General features: G+C 41.4%; 1 protein-coding gene across 1 annotated transcript in view; it reads left to right on the forward strand.

Moving 5' to 3' along the window:
• The window catches only part of SF3B1 (splicing factor 3b subunit 1), a 250,717-nt gene that overhangs the window by 199,367 nt on the left and 27,865 nt on the right, over positions 1 to 23,485 (forward strand). Inside the window, exons 8-13 of the mRNA XM_075830013.1 lie at positions 3,362 to 3,574; positions 6,750 to 6,871; positions 7,005 to 7,202; positions 8,814 to 8,915; positions 16,448 to 16,627; positions 22,669 to 22,755. Coding sequence (XP_075686128.1) covers positions 3,362 to 3,574; positions 6,750 to 6,871; positions 7,005 to 7,202; positions 8,814 to 8,915; positions 16,448 to 16,627; positions 22,669 to 22,755 — 902 coding nt within the window. The remainder of the gene's footprint in view (positions 1 to 3,361; positions 3,575 to 6,749; positions 6,872 to 7,004; positions 7,203 to 8,813; positions 8,916 to 16,447; positions 16,628 to 22,668; positions 22,756 to 23,485) is intronic.

A 23,485-nucleotide genomic window follows, 5' to 3' on the forward strand; every position in this document is an offset into this window, starting at 1 on the left:
GACCATTCTCTCCAAAACCTGGATATTGTTCATGCCCTGTAGACTACCGTTTCTCTTATTGCTTCCTTCTGGAGATCGGGTTCTTTGTCTATTCTCCCAGAGAGTGCCAGACCGGGGATGGCGGCCCCTTAGGCCACTATCACTCGATTAATTCGGATGGCTTTTCGTGATAATTACCGGGTTTGGGGTAAGGAACCCCCGTTTCGGATTACAGCCCACTCCTCCAAAGCAGTTGGGGCTTCCTGGGCTGTACACAACCAGGCTTCTGCTCTTCAGGTTCTCAAGATGGCTACGTGATCTTCCCTGCACACTTTTGTCAAGTTCTATCAGGAGCACACCTTTGCTTCTGCAGACACTTCCCTTGGATGCAAGCTTTTGTACTCTGTTGAGTAGGTGACCATGTCCTTTCTTTCTGTACCCTGGAAACTGCTATGGGACGTAAAACACGATCTCTGCCCCCCAATGCAATGAATGAGAAAACAGGAGTTTTGAGTACTCGCCCAAAAATCTTTACTCTACCAGTTTATTGAGGAAAACCAATCCCATCCGTTTGGTTTGTTCAAGGTTTTCATGGTTGTCCGTTGTAAGAGTTCTATCTTTTTCACTTACCTTTCCTTAATTTGTTTCTGCTTCTCCTAATGCTCCTGGGAGTTTGCTCCCCATATTTGGGGTGGTTGTAACACTCACCCTTTATGTTCTCCTTTTATCCATGTCTCATGGGGATCAGCAGGTGCACCCTCTGTGATTCAACCTTTTAGTAAGGGGAGATACTGGTGGGAAGAAAGTAGGAGTGCCCCATAGGCTAGTGGGTGAAAGAGGTACTGACACTCTTGTCCTACTTGTCTTCATAGGCAGGGGGACAATTGCGCATTTGTAGAGATGGCACAGTGTGCCTACCTTGGTGGGGACAACAGGGAGATTGTCAACCATGTTTCCCATATAAAATGGAGGTTGAAAAATAAACTAACATAAAAAATGGGAGAGACTCTGCTGCTGCAACAGTAAAAGTATCTGTCTCCTACAGAATCTAAGCGAAGACTGAATTCGCTCAGTCTCTGTAGGTGGGGTATATCCTATAAGAGGGGTAACAATTTTGAATTCTTAGTGTCAAGCCTTCTAGTGGCAACAGTATACACCCATTGTCTGTGTCCCCTAGTGAACTAGACGAGAAAATAGTTTTACAGGGGGTATTACTGTGGAATAGGGAGAAAAATAACAAAACACGGCGCCACATAGTGTAGATTACCCACGAGTAGTTGCACAAAAGTAAAGGTGAATTGTATTCACCTAGAGAGGTTGTGCTGAGTAGGCACAACACTGTTAGAACGGATAAATCCGCCTACGTGGTAATCACCGCTACTTGGGATGTGTTAGAAGCAGACACACCCAGAGTGTGTGTAGGTTGATATGAGCTACAGCTGCTGCCCAGCTCCAAGCCGGTAAACGGAAATTTACCGCCAGGTATAGGATACAAATAAGGATAAAAAAAAATAGGCGCTGCTATTAAGAAACATATTTAATGGAATAGAGGTAAATACAGGCTACGCGTTTCGACGCAGGACATGCGTCGTCATCAGGCCATAAATCTATGATAACAACCCCTGCGTTGAAACGCGTAGCCTGTATTTACCTCTATTCCATTAAATATGTTTCTTAATAGCAGCGCCTAGTATATTTGGGCCTATTTTTTTTCTCCTTATTTGTATCCCAAAAAAGAAGTTAATCATTCAATTACATGTAGCCTAAAATAGTGGCATTCTAAAATACAACTTGTCCTGCAAAAAAACACGCCCTCGTTCGGTTAGGTCTGGGGAAATATAAAAAAGTTATAGCTTTTAGAATGCAACGATCAAAAAACTGAAAAAAAAAACAATCTATTCTTATGGCCTAAAATAGTCTGGTCACTAAAGGATTAACCCCTTAATGACGAGGCCATTTTGCACGTTAATGACCAAGGATTATTTTTTATTTTTTCACGGTCGCATTCCAAGAGTCGTAACTTTTATTTTATTCTGTCGACATAGCCGTATAAGGGCTTGTTTCTTGCGGGACGAATTGTATTTTGTAATTGTACCATTTTTAGATGCTTATAATATATTTATTAACTTTATTTTAGGAGAGAATTGAAAATAAGCAGCTATTCGAGCATTGATTTTCACGTTATAAATTTACTATGCAGCGTAAATAACATGTTAACTTTATTCTATGGGTCGGCACGATTACGGGGATACAAAATATGTAAAGGTTTAATGTTTTCCTACGTTTACACAATAAAAACCCTTTTAGAAAAAAATTACTTGTTTTTGCATCGCCGCATTCCAAAAGCCGTAATTTTTTTATTTTTCCGTCGATGTGGCCGTATGTGGGCTTGATTTTTGCGGGCCAATGTGTTTTTCATTAGTACTATTTTGGGGTACATAGGACTTATAGATTAACTTTTATTTTATTTTTCATGGGGGGAATGGGAGAAAAGAGAATTTTGCCGTGGTTTTTTCGGACGCCGCTCATCCAGCGGTTTAATTAATGTGTTCATTTTATTGTTCAATTTGTTACGATCGCGGGGATACCATATATGTGTGTGTTATTTGTTTTGACACTTTTACTAAATAAAACCACTTTTTGGGCAAAAAAAGTAGTTTTATTTGATTTTGACTGTAATTTTTTATTTATTTTTTTCACAAACTTTATTTAACTGATTTACATTTTTTTTTTTTAGTCCCACCAGGGGAATTCTTAATGCGATCTGTTGATCGCATATATAATGCTTTGGTATACTTAGGCAATAATGCTTTGGTATACTGTCAGTGTAAAACGGACAGGCAACCTATTCGGTCATGCCTCCGGCATCGCCTAACAGGCAGATGCTAAAGGCAGACCTGGGGGTCTTTGTTAGACCCCCGGCTGCCGTGGAAACCCGACGGCGACCCACGATTTCTTCGCGGGGGTGACAGAGGGAGCTCCCTCCCTCTCTCAAACGCATTAGATGCCGCTGTCACTATTGACAGCGGCATTTAATTGGTTAAACTGCCGGAATCAGAGCGCGCTTCGATTCCGGCAGTTGCAGCAGGAGCCAGGCTGTATATAACAGCCGTGCTCCTGCCGCTGATTGCGTGGGTACAGTGGCAGTACCCGCGCCATCACAGGACGGATATATCCATCCTCCTGTGTGAACTAGCTGCTGCAGAGGACGGATATATCCGTCCTAAGGGGTAACTGTTAAAAGAAAGAATGAATACTTTTTTTTATGGTTGGCTTTATTCTGTTTGTCGCCAAGTATGCTGTAAGCTCTCAAAACTTGTAGTAGTGTCTATTTCTTCCAGTTTCACACTATATTTAGATTTATTTATTTTTGTTATTTAAGATACCCCTGGACATGGAAGTGGTTGGGCTGAGACTCCGCGTACAGATCGTGGTGGAGAATCAATTGGTGAAACCCCTACACCTGGAGCAAGTAAAAGAAAGTCTCGTTGGGATGAAACACCAGCTAGCCAGATGGGCGGTAGCACTCCTGTATTGACTCCAGGGAAAACACCAATTGGTACACCGGCAATGAATATGGCAACTCCAACTCCAGGTATGTTTTCTTATCATGACACACATTCATTTCTTTGTGAAGGGATAATTCACATTAAAGAGGATCTGTCACTAGTTTATTAATGCCCTATATCCTATTCTAATAGGCGCTATGATGCTGATAACTACAGTGTTGTTATGCTAATTTGGCTATACTTGCCAAATGGGAGGTTACTCTTTCTTTTCACTCTGGTCAGTGTAATGTTCTCTGTATGACGCTGTCCAATCAGCATACAGCTTCTCCCCCTCCCCTGCCCAGCAACACAGTGTGATCATATGGTACACTGCTTCCATTCCCGACTGTGTATTCAACTGGCGATATCGCCGATGGTTTCACAGCTAGAACTTTGGTCCTGGTACTATATGAAAGATTATAATCTCGTCTTTCATATACCACCAGAACCACAGCCAGAGATGTGGTTATTGGAAGCGATCCCCCTTCCATTCAGCCTTAGTCTTTCACACTGTGTAAAGCAACTTCATGCTGATAAGACAGCGTCAGACTCCAGCAATTGTCATACTCTATCCTGCCATGGTCTGGCAGAGTTTACATAGAGCATCTGCTAGTTGTCTACAGCCACATTTTAACTCATTGTGCTCTTGCTGTCCATCCGTGGAACTTTTACTAACATACCATTAAAAGTTATATTTTATCTATACTTAGTTAGTAGCTGGGAAATTGGTTTCATTGTGCCTCTGGCACATCAGTTCTTAGAGGCTGTGAGGAAGCTCCACCTCAGGAGAATCGCTGATGTTGACACCCACTTGTCTAGTATAGGCTCATTTGCATATTTAGAAAAGAAACTCATAACTTTTATTTTAATAGTTATTGGACACAATTTTCACTAGCATTATCAGTGTGACAGAGCCTATTTGATTAGCTTGGATATTGGGCATTACTGAACTAGTGACAGATCCTCTTTAACGTGGTGTGACCATGCTTTTTAGAAGTATAACTTTTATATATTGAAAAAAAAAATTTAGAAAAAAGTCCCTCAATGACCAGGGTGATGCTTGGTGTTGCTTTTTTCATTTTGTGTCTGGTTTATTAGAAATTTCTATCTTGGTAATATGACCTTGTTTTCCTAGTATAATTACTGGTGACAACCATAGGAAGGCTGTTCACTTTATTGCAGTACAAAACATTAGAAACTGTTTTCTTTGAGCAATCAAAATGGGTTTCATGCATGTGGTCTTCGTTTTGGGTTTTTTGCCATTTGCTCTAGCTATATGGTTTTTGAAAGGGCTATAGAGCATAATGCCTCTTACCTTTATTCACACACCATTTTCTTTATTTTATTTATTTTTAAATAAACACAACGATAGATGTACTAGGCAAAATGCCAGAAATTGGACGCAAGTTGCCGTAACGTTTGTGTGTCAAAATAACAAAAGTTGCAAAATGCTACTAATTTATAAAGATGTGCATCATATTTTTGCACCAAAAGCTAGTTTTTTGATCCACTTAAATAATTTAACAACATACCCTAAACTGATCCAAATGATTTTTGGACAGTTGTGATCCATTAACTTCTAACTTAGGCTTCGTTCACATATCCGTTCGGGCTCTTCTGAAGTTCCATTGGAGGGTTCCGTCAGAAGAGAGCTCTCACTAGGGCCCTGGAATCAATAGCGTGGTCGACTACGCTATTGATAGCGTCAAAATTACGGAACCCTTGCACGACTGAGACAAACGGAAACCATGGACACCGGATCCGTCACCATTGAAATCAATGGTGGCGGAAACCTCCGATGGAACGTCAGAATAGAGCCCGAACGGATATGTGAACGAAGCCTTAGATTTTTGGTTGGGTGCAGTGATATAGCAAAAGCATTATGTTTTGTTTATTTTTTGGTACCCCAATGTTTGCAAAAAGCATCTGAAGCAGAACAGTGCGTAATAGTGTGATATTTTAATTCTTAATTACCCAGATTATTTATGACAAACAATTGTAAAGTTTATAGAGGCTCTGTCACCCGTTTAATACTTCCCTAATCTAATAAACGCTTTGTTGTAGGGAACTGTGTCTTTTTTTTTTTTTTTTTAAAGTTAATTATTGACAAAGTTCTGATAATTGTTACTTTTTATGGTAAATGCCCAACTGGGCGTTTTTTTTGTTTTTTTTTAGTTTCACCAAGTAGGCGTTGTAAAGAAAAGTGTATGACGCTGACGCTCTTCATTCATGCCCAGCTTTATTCACAGCAGAGCATGATCTCATGACTTCACTTAATCCCGTAGTTCCTTCACCGGAGCGACGGGAGAATGACCAGACATCGGCTCAAGCCGTGCCATGACTGCTGAGGAGGATAATCGTCTTGGCACGGCTAGAGCAGATGTCTGGTCATTCTCTCGTCGCTCCGGTGAAGGAACTACGGGAGTAAGTGACGTCACAGTGTGATCTCGCGGGATCACGCTGTGCTGTGAATAAAGCTGGGCATCAATGAAGAGAAGTGTATGACGCTGATTGGTCAGCGTCATACACTTTTCTTTACAACATCCACTTGGTGAAACTAAAAAAAACGCCCCGTTGGGCTTTTACAAAAAATTTGCATAAATGTAAAAATGTCAGAACTTTGACACAAATTGTTGAAGCCAATTTGTTTTATTGTGCAGTTGCTATTCATGAGCTCAAAATGAGCCTACATGTGTATTCAGACTTTTGCAGTTGAGGCACGGTTAAAACCTAAATTAAAAAAAACGCATCCAAAAGCAGCATGCGGTTTTTTTCCATAACAACATTGAAAAATGCACCAAATCTCTGTAAAAACGACTGCGTTTTTCGAATGCGGTTTTATCTGCGTCTCAACCACAATGTCTGAATGCGCCCCAATGACAAAAGTTAAAAGCCTCATGCTTAACATGCAAAAATCATGTAATAAAATGTGTGTGTGGCCCCTATCAAGTAACTACTGGTCTTTTGATATGTGTCCACTAATTATGTGTACACATTTTGTCTATAAATCAATCCGTCCTCATACACATTGTTCATATATAGTGTGTGTATCCCTTTTCATACTTTTTACTTGCTGTCCATTTCTCTTTCAAACCATTGTAAAGAATTGGGTTTGCTACTCAGAATGAGGTGAAAAAAATTAAGATTTGACAAAGGGTTTGAAATGTACTTTAAATGAGAGAAGTGCCTATCAGTTTTAATTATTTTCTCTGTTTTTTATAGGACACATCATGAGCATGACTCCCGAACAGCTTCAGGCATGGAGATGGGAACGTGAAATTGATGAAAGGAACCGTCCACTTGCTGATGAGGAGCTGGATGCTATGTTTCCAGAGGGTTACAAGGTATTCTTTGAATGATTTTGGTTAAATACAATAATGTTTCTGAGACTTAACCAATGGTTTCAAAAACGATTCATCTTTCTTCTTCCTCTTTCTGCCCCTCCACACTTCTTTCTATCTCATCTCTCTACTCCAGGTTCTCCCACCACCTGCCGGTTATGTTCCCATACGTACACCAGCCCGGAAATTGACTGCGACACCCACACCTTTGGGTGGATTGACTGGATTTCATATGCCTATTGAAGACAGAACCATGAAAAGTGTCAGTGATCAGCCATCTGGCAACCTTCCTTTCCTAAAGCCAGATGATATTCAGTACTTTGACAAGCTACTGGTAAGTAAACTGTTAAAGAACAACATGTTCCACCTAATTGTAAAGCTTTTATGACCAAGTTGAAGGTACTACACTCCAACATTGAAATTGCAACACCAAGAAGGGTAAGCTGTAAGGTTATGCAAATCAAGGAAGTAGAGGGTGTCGCTAAGGTCTTCAAATGATCAAATTTTCAAGCACGTAGATCCAATCTGTAGCATGTAGGAGTGGCATAAAAGCCAGATTGAAAGCAAAGTTTTTTAGCCACATGAAACCTCAAATTTAATCAAGTGGTGTGGGATGATTGTGCGATACCTCCTGTTCATTGACGTGTCAATTTTCACTACTTGACGCAAACTGAGAGGGGGACAATCCTTGAACTGAGAGATCTTGGTTTATCACTCCGGCAGATCGCGAAGCGCCTTTGCCGAGATGTCAGCTTTGTTCAACTTTGCATGTCCCGGAATTTGGGAGACCGACGAACGGGAATGGTCACAAGATGTGCCTGGAGGAGAACCTCTGCACGGGCGAATCATCTGGAAGAATGGCACGTAGTGATCCATTCTGTACTGCAAGTGAAAGGTGACGTCTCATCCCAAGCCTGGGGTGACAACCAGTGTCGACACAAACCATCAGAAGGTGTTTGCACGACATTTGGCTACGAGACAGACGTCCAGCTACAGATGTTCCATTGACCACACGCCACCACTCTCAAAGGCTATAATGGTGCACATCAAGATGGCAACGGAGGCTGGAGTGGAGGTCTATCCTCTTCAGCGATGACCCCGGCTTTTGTCTCTGACGCAATGATAGCTGGGTTGCATAATGTAAGATAGCTGGACCCTCTAGTCTTAATTTCAGGTACACTAACAGCTTGGCATTACATTAATTTGTTCATGGAACCAGTGGTATGGCAATTTCCAAAGTATCCCAGAAGCCGTTATTCAACAGGACAACGCCAGTCCACATGTTGCTCATGCTGCTGTGAGAAGCCTGCCTCGCCTAAAAGTGCTACCGTAGCCTGAAGCGTCTTCAGACTTCCACCAAGGCATTAGTCGACAATTGCAAAGGGAGCTGCCAGCAGCCATTCTTGATGATTTGCGTGGCCTAACATTCCTCATGCAACCATTAATGACCTCATTGATAGCAAGCCAAAGCGTGTAAGTGCATGTATTTCCGCTCATTCTCGCCGCACAGATCAGTATAGTAATACATGAATGTATGAGAGCGGTGCTGCGGCGTGTAATACAGCCATTGCTCCTGAGTCCTGATAACAAGTGCGCGCGGTAAACTTGATGTGATGCGGCTGACGCTCTACTAATGATCGGTATCGAAGTCCAAATTCTGGTATCGTGACATCCCTAGTACGTACGTGTTTATATATGTATGTATATATATGTGTGTGTGTGTGTATGTATATATATATATATATATATATATATATATATATATATATTTATTGGCCTCTGTCAGGTGAATGGGGGCCTATAGATGTGCAGCATATGCGCTACAAGCTTTCTCAACACAAGCCGTGTGCAATAAACGTGATGTGAACACAACCCAACAATAATGAACTGTGAGTGAGGTGGTGTGGAAATTTATCTATTATAATAATCTTAATTTTAACTATAGGTTGATGTAGATGAATCAACACTCAGTCCAGAAGAGCAGAAAGAAAGAAAAATCATGAAGTTATTGTTGAAAATAAAGAATGGGACACCTCCAATGAGGAAGGTAGGTATTTTACAGAAAATAATTATTGTGGCAAATGCTTTGACGTGATTTTGTAGTGGAACTGGTTGGTAATTTAACATGTACATATGGAATATCTTGCAGAGCTAAGGCTTTGGGGTTGGACTGTACAGTGAAACCTCTTTGCAAGAAATACCCAAAATGGCATTAGAAACTTGTCTTCTGGGGGGGGGGTCTTCGCAAAGAAGTTTAACATTATGCGTAGTATATGGTAGACCTGAAGATCTGTCTCAGGAAATTTGGTCCGGATAAGGGAGTGGTCTTCTCAAAGAGGTGCTCTTTTGGAGAAGCGTCATTGTATAAGAATTCCAGACTAGATGGGGATGAAAGCTGGTCACATAGTCCTAATACATGCATCATATTACTGACCAAGAAGATGCGTGGGCATTCATGTTCTGTACTGTGCACCTAACGGCAGTAAATGAAGTGCTGCAGTGTTCTGTGGGAAAAAATAAAAAACCTAAATATTATCTGATCTTATAACAGACTCAAACATCACTAGAAAGACCGATTTAAGGGCAGATTAACCCGTTAGTGACCGCCCATAGGTGTTTTTACAGCAACCACTAATAGGCTTAATTCTGATGCAATTGCATTTTTATGGAATAAAAACAGCGGGGAGCAGGTATATCTCCCTGCTCGTTAGCTGAGGGCTGGGAGCAGACCTGCTCGAACGGGTGAGATCGAAATCCGTATCGATCCCGCTGCTTTAACCCCGCAGATGCGGCGCTCAATAGCGAGCCCCGCATCTGAATGGCTTTGGAGGGAGGGTGCTCCCGCTCTCACCCCACTGGCGCTCTGTAATGCCATCGCAGGGTGTCTGTGTCTTCTATGGCAGTCGGGGGCCTAATAAATCTGCCTCTAGTTAATGATTACCTATATAGTAACAGACCAAACGATAAACGTTCACGATATACGTCCACACAAATCAAAAGAAAAACAAAGTATGAATATGACTGTATGTGTGGACATATCACACATCCCAAAAAGGGACAAAATCAAACACCAAGTACACAAGTATGACTTGTAATAATGGCAATACTTTATTAAATATACATAAAAACATGTTGGCCATCAGGACCTAAAATAAGACATACAATTAAAATGCATGGATGTGGAGAACACAAGAGCTGTAACACAAGAGCTGTAACAAATAAATAATACTCAAGAGGCAAAGAAAAGCATAGTAAACAATTCAAAGAACAACTTGCAAATAAAGAAGTTCAAAAACCACAATGTGGTACATTCACAGTGCCTGCATAATAGACAAAGTAATGAGCCAAACAGAGTATATAGCGAGCAGAGCCCACTCACACTGGTATATGTGTGAGTGTAAAGATATAGTGACCAGGGGGTAACGGCAAATCAATTCCGGTCCCAGGACCTATACCAACCGGTATACTGCATAATCAGCCTAAAAGTGGACACCACACCACGAGCCGCAACGCACGTTTCGCGGTAGCTTTCTCAAGGGGTACTCAAGTATTAAATGTAAATCCAAAGTAAAAAAAAATAATGAACTCATTTTTTCCCTTACGAAATGCTTTATTAGAAAAAGAAAAAGTTACACCTTTTTGGTATTGCTGCGTCCGCAACAACCCCCAACTATAATGTTATTACATTATTTAACCCGCTCTGCAAACTCCGTAAAAAATAATTCTAGAATTGCTGTTGTCTGTGCATCCAATAGACTCCACACACATTTGTAATAGGGGCTAGGCACTGTTTATAATACAAACATCCCCCCATGTCACCTAGGCAGCTCCATTAACTAATTCAAACACGAGAAATGAGAGCAGTTGAGGCCAATTTATATATAAAAAATTTTTGACTTTTATTAAACATATATCACAAACAATATAAAAGTACAACAAGATAAGACTCTAGTAAGAAATGGCGGAAGTAGTAATAAATATTTGTTGCTGATATACATTTACATGGGATAACAAAGTAACATGCAGTTGTTTATATAAAAATAGTATATACCTCACCTCACAAGGAGAAATGACCAACACCTGATCAGTATATTGTAAGTATATTATGTATATATATAAATTAGGATAAAATAAAGTGACAGTGCATTATTTATGTGCATCCCCCTGAGGAAGCACTTGTGGCGAAACGCGCTTCGGGGTTCATGTGGAGGAGCGGACATTATCACCCTGTTTGCTGACCATGGGTAAGGCTGGTGTCATGCAGATTGCTTTATAATGCACTGTCACTTTATTTTATCCTCCTTTATATATATACACACGTAATATACTTACAATATACTGATCAGGTGTTGGTAATTTCTCCTTGTGAGGGGAGGTATATACTATTTTTATATAAGCAACTGCATGTTACTTTGTTATCCCATGTAAATGTATCAGCAACAAATATTTATTACTACTTCCGCCATTTCTTACGAGTCTTATCTTGTTGTACTTTTATATTGTTTGTGATATATGTTTAATAAAAGTCAAAAAATTTTTATATATAAATTGGCCTCAACTGCTCTCATTTCTCGTGTTTGAATTGTGTCTGTGCATCCAGCCTTAAAAAAAAATATGCTAAAAAGTTGCATGTACTCCAAAATGGTACCAATAAAAACTACAAGTCGGCCCGCAACAAAATAGCCCTCATGCAGCTGCATCTGCTGAAAGATCTGGAGACACAAAAGCAAGTAATTTTGAAAAAAAAAAAAGGGGTTTTATTGTGTAAAAGTAGTAAAACATAAGAAAATGATATAAATATTGTATTGTTTTAATCGTAATAACCTGCGGAATAAGGTTATTGTGTTATTTATACCACACGGTAAATGGCATAAATTTAGGATGCAAAAAAGTGTGGCGAACTTGCTGGATTTTTTTCTACCCCCCCCCCCCCCCCCACTTCTCAAAAAAAGTTAATGTATTAATCAATACATTTTATGTACCCCGAAATGGTGTTATTAAAAAATACTTATCCCACAATTACCAAGACCCTATACAGCTATGTCGACGTAAAAATAAAAAAGTGTTCGCTCTTTGAATGAGACGATGGAAAAACGTAAAAAATAACTTGGTCACTAAGGTCTAAAATAGGCTGGTCACTAAGGGGTTAAAATCACAATACCCAGCAATGAAGCTGGTACTTTGTATGGTGTACGTAGTTATACAAACCTATGGGAAGCCAGAAATTGTGACCGTTGCAGATCTATTCTCTGTAATACACCATGCACCTTTTGAGCTCCAATCAGCATTCCTTTGTTTAACCTGTTTGTGACCACCAATATGCCTTTTCACATCGGTCGCTAACCAGCTTTATTTTGATGCATTTGCCTATTTACTGCACTGCATCAGAATTCTGCGCCACTGGAAGTTGTCATCTCCCTGCTATTAGCTGCCGGAGTTACTAATATGTCACGGGCGATATGTTGTACTATTATGGCATCGCGTTAACAAGCTACTGTGTCTCTAAGCACAGTTTTAAAGCTGTGATAGCTTAATGTGATCACTGCTCCAGGCCAGGACCGGAGCTAGCCTCCGATATGGCCGATTAACCCTTTTAGATGCAGCTCTCAAAAGCGAGCGCTGCGTCTATCGGGTTACTAGCATATCAGAACCCCGTGATAAAATTGTGGGGTTCCGATGGCTGCTTTGGCAACCGAAGGCCTAACAATGGTCTCCTGTCTGCCAAGTACGGAGGACTGTTAAACTTCGCCCAGAGGCTGAGCCAGTGCCATCAGCCGTGGCAGAGAGCTGTATGTTACATCTGACCCTCTGATGTAACGGCAGGGAACGGAGCTAGCTTTGCTCCCTTCTATTAACCATTTAGAAGCCGCGATCGCTTTTGATTGTAAACAATCAGCAATGCCAATTGTTGCTATGGCAACCAGAGGCCTAACAATGGCCTCCTGGTCTGCCACCTACGGAAGCTCATTAGGCCCTGCCCTGAGGCAGAGCCTAACAGGCTTGCTCTCAGTGAATTACTGACTGCTATAATTCATTGCACTACGTGTGTAGTGCAATGCATTAGAATAAAGATCAGAGGTGCAGGCCTTCAAGTCCCGTAGTGGGACAAAAAAAAAAGTTGATAAAAATGTATAAAAGATATAAGTTGAAAAAACTAAACTTACTTTTTCCCTATAATAAGTCTTTTATTATAGGGAAAAAATTAAACCGTTAAAATTACATATTTGACATCGACTCGTGCGGAACGACCCAAACTATAATGTTGTTGTTTTCCCCGCACAGTGAGCACTCCAAAGAATTTATATTTTTTTGGTCAACAACCCTTGCAAAACATAGAATAATAAGTCGCATGTACCCCAAAACAGTACCAATAAGAAGAAGAGAAAAAAAAGCAAGCCCTTACACAGCTTTTTTTGACTGAAAATTAAAAAAGTTATGGCTCTTCAAATATGGTGACGCAAAAAATAAATAAAAAAATAAAGTGATTTTATTGTGCAAATGCTGCAAAACACGTGACGTAGATTTTCATTTTCATGGCCTAATTCCACTAAAGTCAGCAAAAAAAAAATGTGGGGTCAAAATGCTCACTAAACCACTCGATAAATTCTTTGAGGGGTGTAGTTTCCCAAATAGGGTCACTTTTGGAGGGTTTTCCACTGTTTTGGTCCCCAAGGGGCTTTGCAAATACAACATGGCACCCAAAAACCATTGCAGCAAAATTCTGAGCTCCAAAAGCCAAATGGTGCTCCCTCCCTTCTCAGCTCTGCTGTGTGTTCAAACACCAGTTTATTAGCATACATGGGGTATTGCCATAATCGGGAGAAATTGCATTTCAAATGTTGGGGTGTTTTTTCTTCTTTATGCCTTGTAAAAATTGAGAATTTCTATGTTTTATTGGAAAAAATTTAGGTTTTCATGACCTCATTCCACTAAATTCAGCAAAAAATGCAAAATGCTCACTATACCCCTTTTCAAATTTGTTTAGGTGAGTAGTTTGCCAAATCTCTTAGGGAGTGTTTCCACTGTTTTGGCCCCAGGAGACCTCTCCAAACCTGACATGGTGCCTAAAATATATTCTAATAAAAATGAGGCTCCAAAATCCTCTAGGTGCTCTTTAGTTTCTGAGGCTTCTGCTTCCGTCCATTACCACACCAGGGCCACGTGTGGGATATTTCTAAAAACTGCAGAATCTGGGCAATAAATATTGTTGCGTTTCTCTGGTTAAATCTTCTGTGTTACAGAAAAAAAAATGGGTTGAACCAGATTTTCTGCAAACAAAGAAATTTGTAAATTTCACCTCCACTTCGCTTTAATTCCTGTGAAGTGCATAAAGGGTTAAGAAATTTTCTAAATACGGTTTTGAATACTTAGAAGGGTGCAGTTTTTAAAATGGGGTGATTTTATAGGGTGTTTCTAATATATAGGGCCCACAAAACCACTTCAGAACTGCACTGGTCCCTAAAAAAAAAGGCTTTTGAAATTTTCTTGAAAATGTGAAAAATTGCTGCTAAAGTTCTAAGCCTCGTAACGTCCTAGAAAAATAAAAGGATGTTCAAAAAACGGTGAAAACATTAAGTAGGCATATGGGGGATGTTAATTAGTAACTATTTTGTGTGGTTTTACTATCCGTCTTACAAGCAAATACATTTAAGATGATAAAAATGCACATTTTTGCAAATTTCCTCTAAATTTAGTTTTTTCGCAAAAATAAACACAATGTATCGACCAAATTTTACCACTAAGGGCTTATTCAGACAAACGTATAATACGTCCGTGCGACGCGCGTGATTTTCACCCGCGACGCACGGACTTATGTTAGTCAATGGGGCCGTTCAGACAGTCCGTGATTTTCACGTAGCGTACGTCCGCTGCGTAAAACTCACGACGTGTCCTATATTTGGCCGTGTTTCGTGCTGCACGCACCCATTGAAGTCAATAGGTGCATGCAAATCGCACTCGGCACAAGGAAGCACTTCCGGGTGCAGCGCGTGATTCGCGCAACAGTAGTAAAGTGAATGAATGAAAACCGAAAAGCACCGCGTGCTTTTCTGCTTACAAACATAAAAACAGAGCGTCATAATGATGCCGGCTGTGCGAAAATCACGCAGCCACGCATCATATGGTGATGACACGGAGCTGTTAATTGGCTTTTGCGCGCGCTAAACGCACACGCTCGTGTAAATCCAGCCTTAGTCTGTAAAAATGAAAATCTTCTCTTTTTTTCTGAAAAAACAGACATTTTTAATATTTACAAGGAATAATGAAGAAAATGCACCCCAACATTTGTAAAGCAATGTCTCCCGATTACGCAATATCCCATATGTGGTAATAAACTGTTGATTGGACCCACAGCAGGGCTCAGAAGGGAAGGAGCGCCATTTGGATCACGGATTTTGCTGGATTGGTTTTCGGTGCCATGCCGCGTTTGCAACGCCCTGGACGGACCAAAATAGTGGAAATCCCCCAAGTTACCCCATTTTGGAAACACCCGTCAAGGAATTTTTTTAGGGGTATAGTGAGCATTTAGACCCCACGGGTCTTTTGCAGAATTTATTAGAATTAGACCATGAAAATGAATATCACAATTTTTTTCCTCTAAAATGTTGAATTTTCACAAGGGATAAAAGAGAAAAAAAAACACCAATTTTTGTTAAACAATTTCTCCCGAGTACGGAAATACCCCACATGTGGTCAAAAGTGTTTTTTTTCATTAGAAATGAATTATCCATTTTCCAAGAACCATAACTTTTTTTCTTTTTCCGTCAGTAGAGTGATGTGAGGGCTTATTTATTGCGGGGGGAATTGTAGAATGTACTGGGAAACTGAAAAAAATAGGAAAAAAATCTGATTCCGTTTTTTGGGGTTTCCGTTTTTACAGCTTTTGCTGTGCGGTAAAAATGAAATCGACAGCAATTTTGGCGGTTTAAATTATTTACGTTTTTTACGATGTTCACCGTACGAGTTAAATAATGGTATGTTGTAACAGTTTGGCCTTTTACGGACGTAGCGATACCAATTTAGTTTAATTTTTGAACATTACTTTAGAAGAAAAATGGGAAAAGTTTTTTTTTTTAACTTTGAACTTTTTTCTCTCTCACTACTAATAACTTTAATTCTTCTACACATTGCCACGACAAGCATCGGCAGCCCCCACAATCACTTTGTGGTGGCTGCCGATGTGCTTCAAACCCCTTAAATGTGGCGAACGCAATCTGTTGCCGCATTTATGGGGTTAATTGCTGAAATCAACGGTGATGGTCCGCTGACCGGCAAGACAGGAGTGTCAGCTGTCGGGGACAGCTGACCTCCCGGTTCCCGGACAGGACAGTGTGTGCTGGGAACTACTCCGCAACTGTACGTCCTGATGCGGGAAGCAAGCCCTCTGCAGGACGTACAGTTGCGGAGCAGCGCGTGAAGAGGTTAAGGGGTTAAGGTTTGTATTCAGCAGAGAGAAGAAAAAAAAGAAAAGGCTGAATATAATTTTTTTAAACAGATTTTTAGACATTTAATATTTTATGGTTAGTGATTTAGGGGTAAATATTTTAAATTGTATTACCTTTTTTATTTCTTATATAATAGGCAGCTTTGCGACAAATTACAGACAAAGCCCGAGAGTTTGGAGCTGGGCCACTATTTAATCAAATTCTCCCTTTATTGATGTCACCAACTCTTGAAGACCAAGAACGACATTTGTTGGTGAAAGTTATTGACAGAATCTTATACAAGCTTGATGACTTGGTCCGACCATATGTGCACAAGGTATGTAAATCTGCCTAATTTTTACCAATATACTGAAATCCATGATCTAGTGATGGGGTAAAGGTACAAAACAGTGTTCATAAGCAACGAGCAAGGCAGGGCTGCACATTTATCACTTGGCCACTTCAACTATTGAGATGGAAAGCTCAACGTGTGTGTGTGTGTGTGTGTGTGTGTGTGTGTGTTCACGCGCGCTTAAACCCCCTTGCACACGATGCTGCATCGTCGTATATTTCACCTTTCCATCTGCCAAACCTCATTACATCCCTCCCTTTCACTTCTGTTTCCGTGGAATTTATTACCTGTTGCCATTTAGATTTCCCAACATTTACAAAGCTTTAACGTGTCTTGAAAACTAAGTTCTCAATGGAATCTTTTGTCACAATTTTTATCACAGCTGCAACCACAGTTAATGCCCCACACATAACCTGACCTTGTCACATGAGTGTCTTTATTCCACTGTGTTGACCTTTAGGCTGGAGCTCCCCGGCAATATTTGGTCGCCCGCAAGTTCAGATAAATTCTGTCCGTACTGCGATTCGCAAGCAGCCTCAATGTTTCCCTATTGGGGATTTGAAATTCTTGCATTCGTTGCAAATCGCCTACTACTCTATTTATTTTCCCAATTTGTCAACTACAGTGGCAGGATTTCTGTGCATAATTAGCACTCCATTGCCTTTTAGATTGTAAGCTCTTACAGGCAAGAACCTCTCTGCTTTTTGTTCAATTGTTTGTTTTCATCACTTGTTGTTTTATATATTTCTAGCTCCCACTTATAGTGAAATATTGCAAAATTGTATGCCACATTATAGAAGCTGTTCTAAAGTGTTTGTCCACTTTTGAACGTAAACTGTATCTGAATTTTTATCAAAACGTCATGTTTCTCCGTCCCCAATGATCTGATATTCCACCTGCATTTTAGTGCTTTCAGAATTTTCTCACATCCTACTGCCCCTGTTTAAGCTGTCCTGCTATTTTCTTTTCTCTCCAGAACGGTGGCGTGTCACTGATATGCAAATCTGCCAGTACAGTACAGTTTGGATCTCCGTGCCCACACTGTTTTGACGTGATTTGTGGCAAAAAGCGCAAATTGACTGTGACCTGAGAACCCAGCCATTAGTGCTTACATGCAGCCTTTTAGTTATTATTGAGAGATGCAGCATACATTAAATGGCATTGGGCAAAGTGCACATGGAGTCACAGAAATGCAAGGTCATAATCTGCTTTACCACCACCAGAAATGGTGGTAAAGCAGATTATAAAAACAGTACACTGGAGAGAGAACGGTATGTATGAAATAGATTAGGAAACAAGAACGCTGGCTTGCTGAAATGGAAAATCGCTATAACAAAGCACACAGACACACGCAGCACCTACCGCAACAATTAAATGAGACCGTTTTAAGATGTGTCCCAGGAGCAATGAACTGGCTGTTTGCAGAGTCTTGCATGCTATGAGTATTAACCAAAATGCAGTGCTGACTGCTGCAGGCTCTAAGATCTGCTCCCGCAGCGAGCCTGGAAGAAGTCTGGGCCTCCTCGCACATCGCACCCATGTCACCTGCATAGACACCGGACACAATTTAATTTATACCACTGACCAGACCCTTAAATTAAGACTCCCAATCAGACCCCTAAATTATTTCAGACTGCCGACCATAACCCTAAATTATTTCAGCCTTCTGACCAGACCCCAACATATAGTCAGACACTCTTTATTATGAAATTCAGAATCTTAGCTAGATTACGAAATTAATTCAGACTTCCGAACAGACCCCTAAATTCAGCCCCTAATTTCTGGTTCGCGTTATAAGACACAGAACGTGGGTATATGCTGTTGACACTAAGGGCGGATTTACATGAACGTGTAATATGTCCGTGCCACCCGCATGTTTTTCACGCGTGTGGCACGGACCTATGCAAATCTATGGGGCAGTGCAGACTGTCTGTGATTTTTGCGCAGCGTGAGTCCACTGCGTAAAACTCACGACAGGTCTTATATTTCGGCGTTTTTCGCGCATCCCGCACCCATTGAAGTCAATGGGTGCGTGAAAATCACGCGCGCCACACTGAAGCACTTCCGTGGGACGCGCGTTATTCGCGCAACAGCAGTAAAATAATGAATGTAAACAGAAAAGCACCACGTGCTTTTCTGTTTACAAACATCCAAACGGAGTGTCATAATGATGGCGGCTGCGTGAAAAGCACGCAGCCGTGCACCATATGAACATGACACACGGACCTGTTAAGTGCCTATTGCGCACGCAAAACGCTGTGTTTTTTGCGTGCGCAAAACGCACACGCTTGTGTAAATCCGCCCTTAGAAATAAAAATAAAAAAGTGACCCCCTCCTACAGGATATACCCTCCCCACAGTCACTGCCATCCAGTTTTAGCTTTGTGTCTGTAGGAGGCAGACACTTCTATTGCATCAGAGTCTCTACCAAATTTTGATGGAGATGGAGGAAAGTGCTGAGAGAATGGTGAGTGTTACAACCCCTCCCTCAGTCGAGCCGCTGCTTGTATGTAGTTTAGTATCGCTGGACCTGTCTGTCGGTTGCACGTTTATTTGGGACGCTGGTGCTTTTTTGCTCTGAGCTCCACTTACAAGTTGCCTCCTGCCGACGGCACCATTTTCTACACTATGTCCGGCGCCAAGTATTCTTTATTGAAATAGAAAATTTCAGAGGGGACTGACACTCTGTCATTTCTCCATTTTGCCTATTTTTACTCGCTGACTATTTCAATAAAGAATAGTTTTATATTCCACAAGGAGTTCTAGTCCTTTTCCTCTTGAAAATTGGTTAAGTAACCCCCCGTCTATTGCCAAGTCTGACTCTAAGGCTATGTTCACACGGAGTATTTTGCAGGCAGAATTTCTGCCTCAAAATGCCGTTTGGAAGTTTGAGGCAGATTTTCCTCTCCCTGCAAGTCAATGGGAGGTCAGAGGCGGAAACGCCCGAAGATAGGGCATGTCGCTTCTTTCTCCCACGAGCCGGTTCTACTGCTCACGGGAGAAAACCGCCCCCGCCTCCCATTGAAATTGACGGGAGGCATTTTCGGGCCATTTTTGGCGGGGTTTCCGCGTAAAAAAACTCAGTGTGAACTTAGCCTAAGTGAGAACCCGCACGCCAGATAACCTTTATTATGCGTGTTCAAAGTGAAATACAAAATTTCCCTGTGGTCAGTCTACTTATGTGATGCATGCCCTGGTATGGTGGGCTTGTTTTCATAACTGGTGATAATCTAGCGAACATCACACAATCCTATTGAGCGAGATGTCTACTTGACCTACCCTAGACTTTACGGCCATGTCTTCCTCTCGTGGCAGACCCCGAAAGGGAGCCAGGTCTGCTCACCTGGCTTCAAACTTAACGTAATCTTCTTTCTCTCCTCCCCCACCGGAGGTAAGGTCCGGTGTTTCCTCTTCCCCCTAGAGAACAGTCTGACTCGGATTCAGCTGTCAAGGGTTCTACCTCTCTCCCCACTTTGGTGGAGGTACTTATTAGAGCTGTCCGTGACACCTTAAGGTTCACAAATTGTGCACCTTTCCCTTCAACTGACTCCATTTTCTTTATTCAGCCTCAACGTTCCCCAACGGTATTTCCAGCACATTTGCAGCTTGAAGGTATTGTCTTTAAGGAATGGAAACATTCGGACAAGAAGTTTTTTCACTCTAGCATCTGGATGTCTTTTATCCTTTTTCAGGAAGGGAATTTTTCCAAATGAGTTAGGTCTCCGGCAGTCGACCCTCCTGTTTCTCGTTTAGCCAATTCTACTACTTTGCCTACGGCAAATTCTACCTCTTTCAAAAGGTTAATGTCCATGTGCACTCCTTTTCTAAAACCACTTTTGAGGCCCCTGGCTATGCCCTTTGTCCGATTTTTATGCCTTTGTCTGGGTTAGCAGAGCTATTACCGATTGGTCGCGCAAACTCCATCATAACCTGCTCTTGAAACTGGTGGATCTATCTCACCGTACCAAGTATCTGTGTTAGGCTCCCTGTCTGGTAGCTTGAGCCTCAGCCTCTTCTGTTATCTGCAGGATTACCTGGTTTAAAGCTTAATCTGCTGACACAGCTTTCAAGCAGTCCCTGACTGCCTCTTTTTGGAACTACATTGGACGAAATTATCTTAGAGGCTGCGGGTGGCAAAAGCATCCATCTTCCCCTAAAATAGGCTCAAATTAACTACTTCGGTCCATAGGGCAGGTCCTCGTTTTTGGTCCTTTTGTGGGTTCTCCAGCACTGCCTCTTCCAGATTGCAGTGTCAGCTGGACCATAAGGCCAAACCTTCCTTCAAGGTGCACCACTCCTGGTGACCCCTACCTCCGCCCACAAAGTCTTTAGCCGGCAAGTCCACTTCCACCTGACGGTGCACCCCCACTCTCTATCTCGAGTGGGGGGGGCAGGCGTCTGCACTTCAGACATCTGTCTCTCACCAATTTGACTCCTGGGTTCAGGAGGTGGTATCCTCCGGATACAAAATTGAATTTACCAGCCTTCCTCCCGAGCGTTATCTTTAAGTCTGCTGTTTCACAGTCCCCCTCCAGGGCGACCCTCACACACACAAATATATTAATTTTTTTCACTCAAGTGGTGGTCAAACCTCAACATCTGCAAAAGTATCGGGACACACCTATTCAGTTTTTGATTTCTAGTATTTTATTCAGTCCCATACAGGTGTATAAAGCACCTAGCCATGTAGTCTGCCTTTTCAATCATTTGTGAAACTGGGTCATTCTAAAGAGCTCACTGAATTAGAGCATGATACTGTAATAGGATGCCATCGTTGCAAAAAGTCAGTTCGTGAAATTTCTTTCCTCCTAGATATTACACGATCAACTGTGAGTGGAGGTATTGCAAAGTGGAAGGGTTAAGGAGCAACTTAGCCACGAAGTGCATGACCACGTAAAGTTACACAGTGGTGTCGCCGACTGCTGAAGTGCATAAAAGTCTCTCTGTTCACTCAGTAACTGCAGAGTTCCAAACCTCTGGCATTAACATCCGCGCCAAAAGTACAAGCCGTAAGCTTAATGGCATGGTATTCCATAGCCGATCAGCTTCAATCAAGCCAAACCTCACCCAGCACAATGCCAAGCGATGGCGAGGTGTAAAGCATGCCGCCAATGGACTCTGGAGCAGTGGAAACTTATTCTGTGGAGTAACTAACCATGTTTCTCTATCTGGCAGTCTGACGGACGAGCCGTAAAGTTACAATAAGCAATGGGGCTGTTTTTCAGGGGTTTTTAAGGCGTATTAGGCGCCTTGGTTCCAGTGAAGGGGAATCTTGGTGCTTTAGCATACCAAGACATTTTGGACAATTGTATGCTTCCAAACTATGCGGGCACAGTTTGGGGAATGCCCTTTTCTGTTCCTGCATGACTGTGTCCCATTGCATGAGGCAAGGAACATAAAAGCGTTGTTGGGTGAGTTTGGTGTGGAAGAACATGACTGACCTGCACAGAGCCCTGACCTCTACCCAATCGAACATCTTAGGGATGATCTAGAACGGAGATTGCGAACCAGGCCTAGAAAGCCTAACCAGACGAGTGGAAGCTATTTTAGCTGGAAAGGGAGTACCAACTCCATATAAATGCCTATGAATTTAGAAGGGGATGTCAATAAGCTCTTTTGGGTATAATGTATAGATGTCCCAATACCTTTGTCCATATAGTGTATAATAAAAATCTGTTTTGGGTTTTCGGGTGATCTCCAAAAGAACAAAAAAATAAGTTCTTCTGGTCGGAAAACAACATTTTAAATAGCACATGCTCCCTACTTCCTATCAAATGCACCTACTTCTGCATCATACCTGGCTGAAAACCCCACTGGACTGAAAGCGGTGACATAAAACTCTTAAGAGCATATTCAGAAATGTATTTTGAATTGCATGTAGTCAGGACATGATGCTAGATTAAAGTGATTTCTACAAAAAATACTTTTCATGACTTTTTTTTTTAATTGCCTCTTTTGAGCTAATGTAATTTCTCCTGCTACCATAAGTTTGTTTAAAATGTATTAAAGGTATTTTTATTTTTTCAGATTCTTGTGGTAATCGAACCCTTGCTCATTGATGAAGACTATTATGCTAGGGTGGAAGGAAGAGAAATAATATCCAACTTGGCCAAGGTGATTCATATGGTTTCACTAATGTTTGTCTAAATAGTATAATTGCATGTTTTATCAATTATTAGAATGAATTTCTAAAGATTGCCAGAATTGCTTTCAAAGAGTGATAGAATATTCTTAGGCCTCATTCACATGAGCATGAATCCCGTCCGTGTGCTGTGCGTTGAAACAATGCACAGCACACGGAGCCATTGATTTCAATGGGGCCATTCACACGAGTGATTTTTCACGCACGTGAAGCTCGCTGCATGTCCTATATTGGTGCGTTATCACGCACCTACGCGCCCATTGAAGTTAATGGGTGCGCGAAAACCACGCACCACACACGGATACACATGCGTGTTCGGTGAGTGATTTGCGCATCAATTCAATTGAAAAAAATAATAAAAAAAGATGTGCTTTGCGAGTGCGTGAATAACGCGTGCCACTTGCAAAGCACACTGATGCATAACACAACACACACGGACCAGATTCACGCGCATTTTTTCACACGTGTGAATCTGATACGCTCGTGAATGAGGCCTTAGTAGTCTGTCACCAAAATGCAGTTTCCCTATGTCTTTGAAACAATTATAGAATCTAATGATTAATATATGAGGAAATTTAATAAAACTGGCGTTTTATACGCCAGTCTTAATCTGAAGTGCGTTGGATTGAAATTCGACAACTTTATTAAGAAGCACAAGCCCTTCCCACTAAACCCCACTTCTTTTCTAGAGTTGCGAGAGGA

This window comes from Rhinoderma darwinii, chromosome 6 (genome assembly GCF_050947455.1).
Source record: "Rhinoderma darwinii isolate aRhiDar2 chromosome 6, aRhiDar2.hap1, whole genome shotgun sequence".
Taxonomy (NCBI): domain Eukaryota; kingdom Metazoa; phylum Chordata; class Amphibia; order Anura; family Rhinodermatidae; genus Rhinoderma; species Rhinoderma darwinii.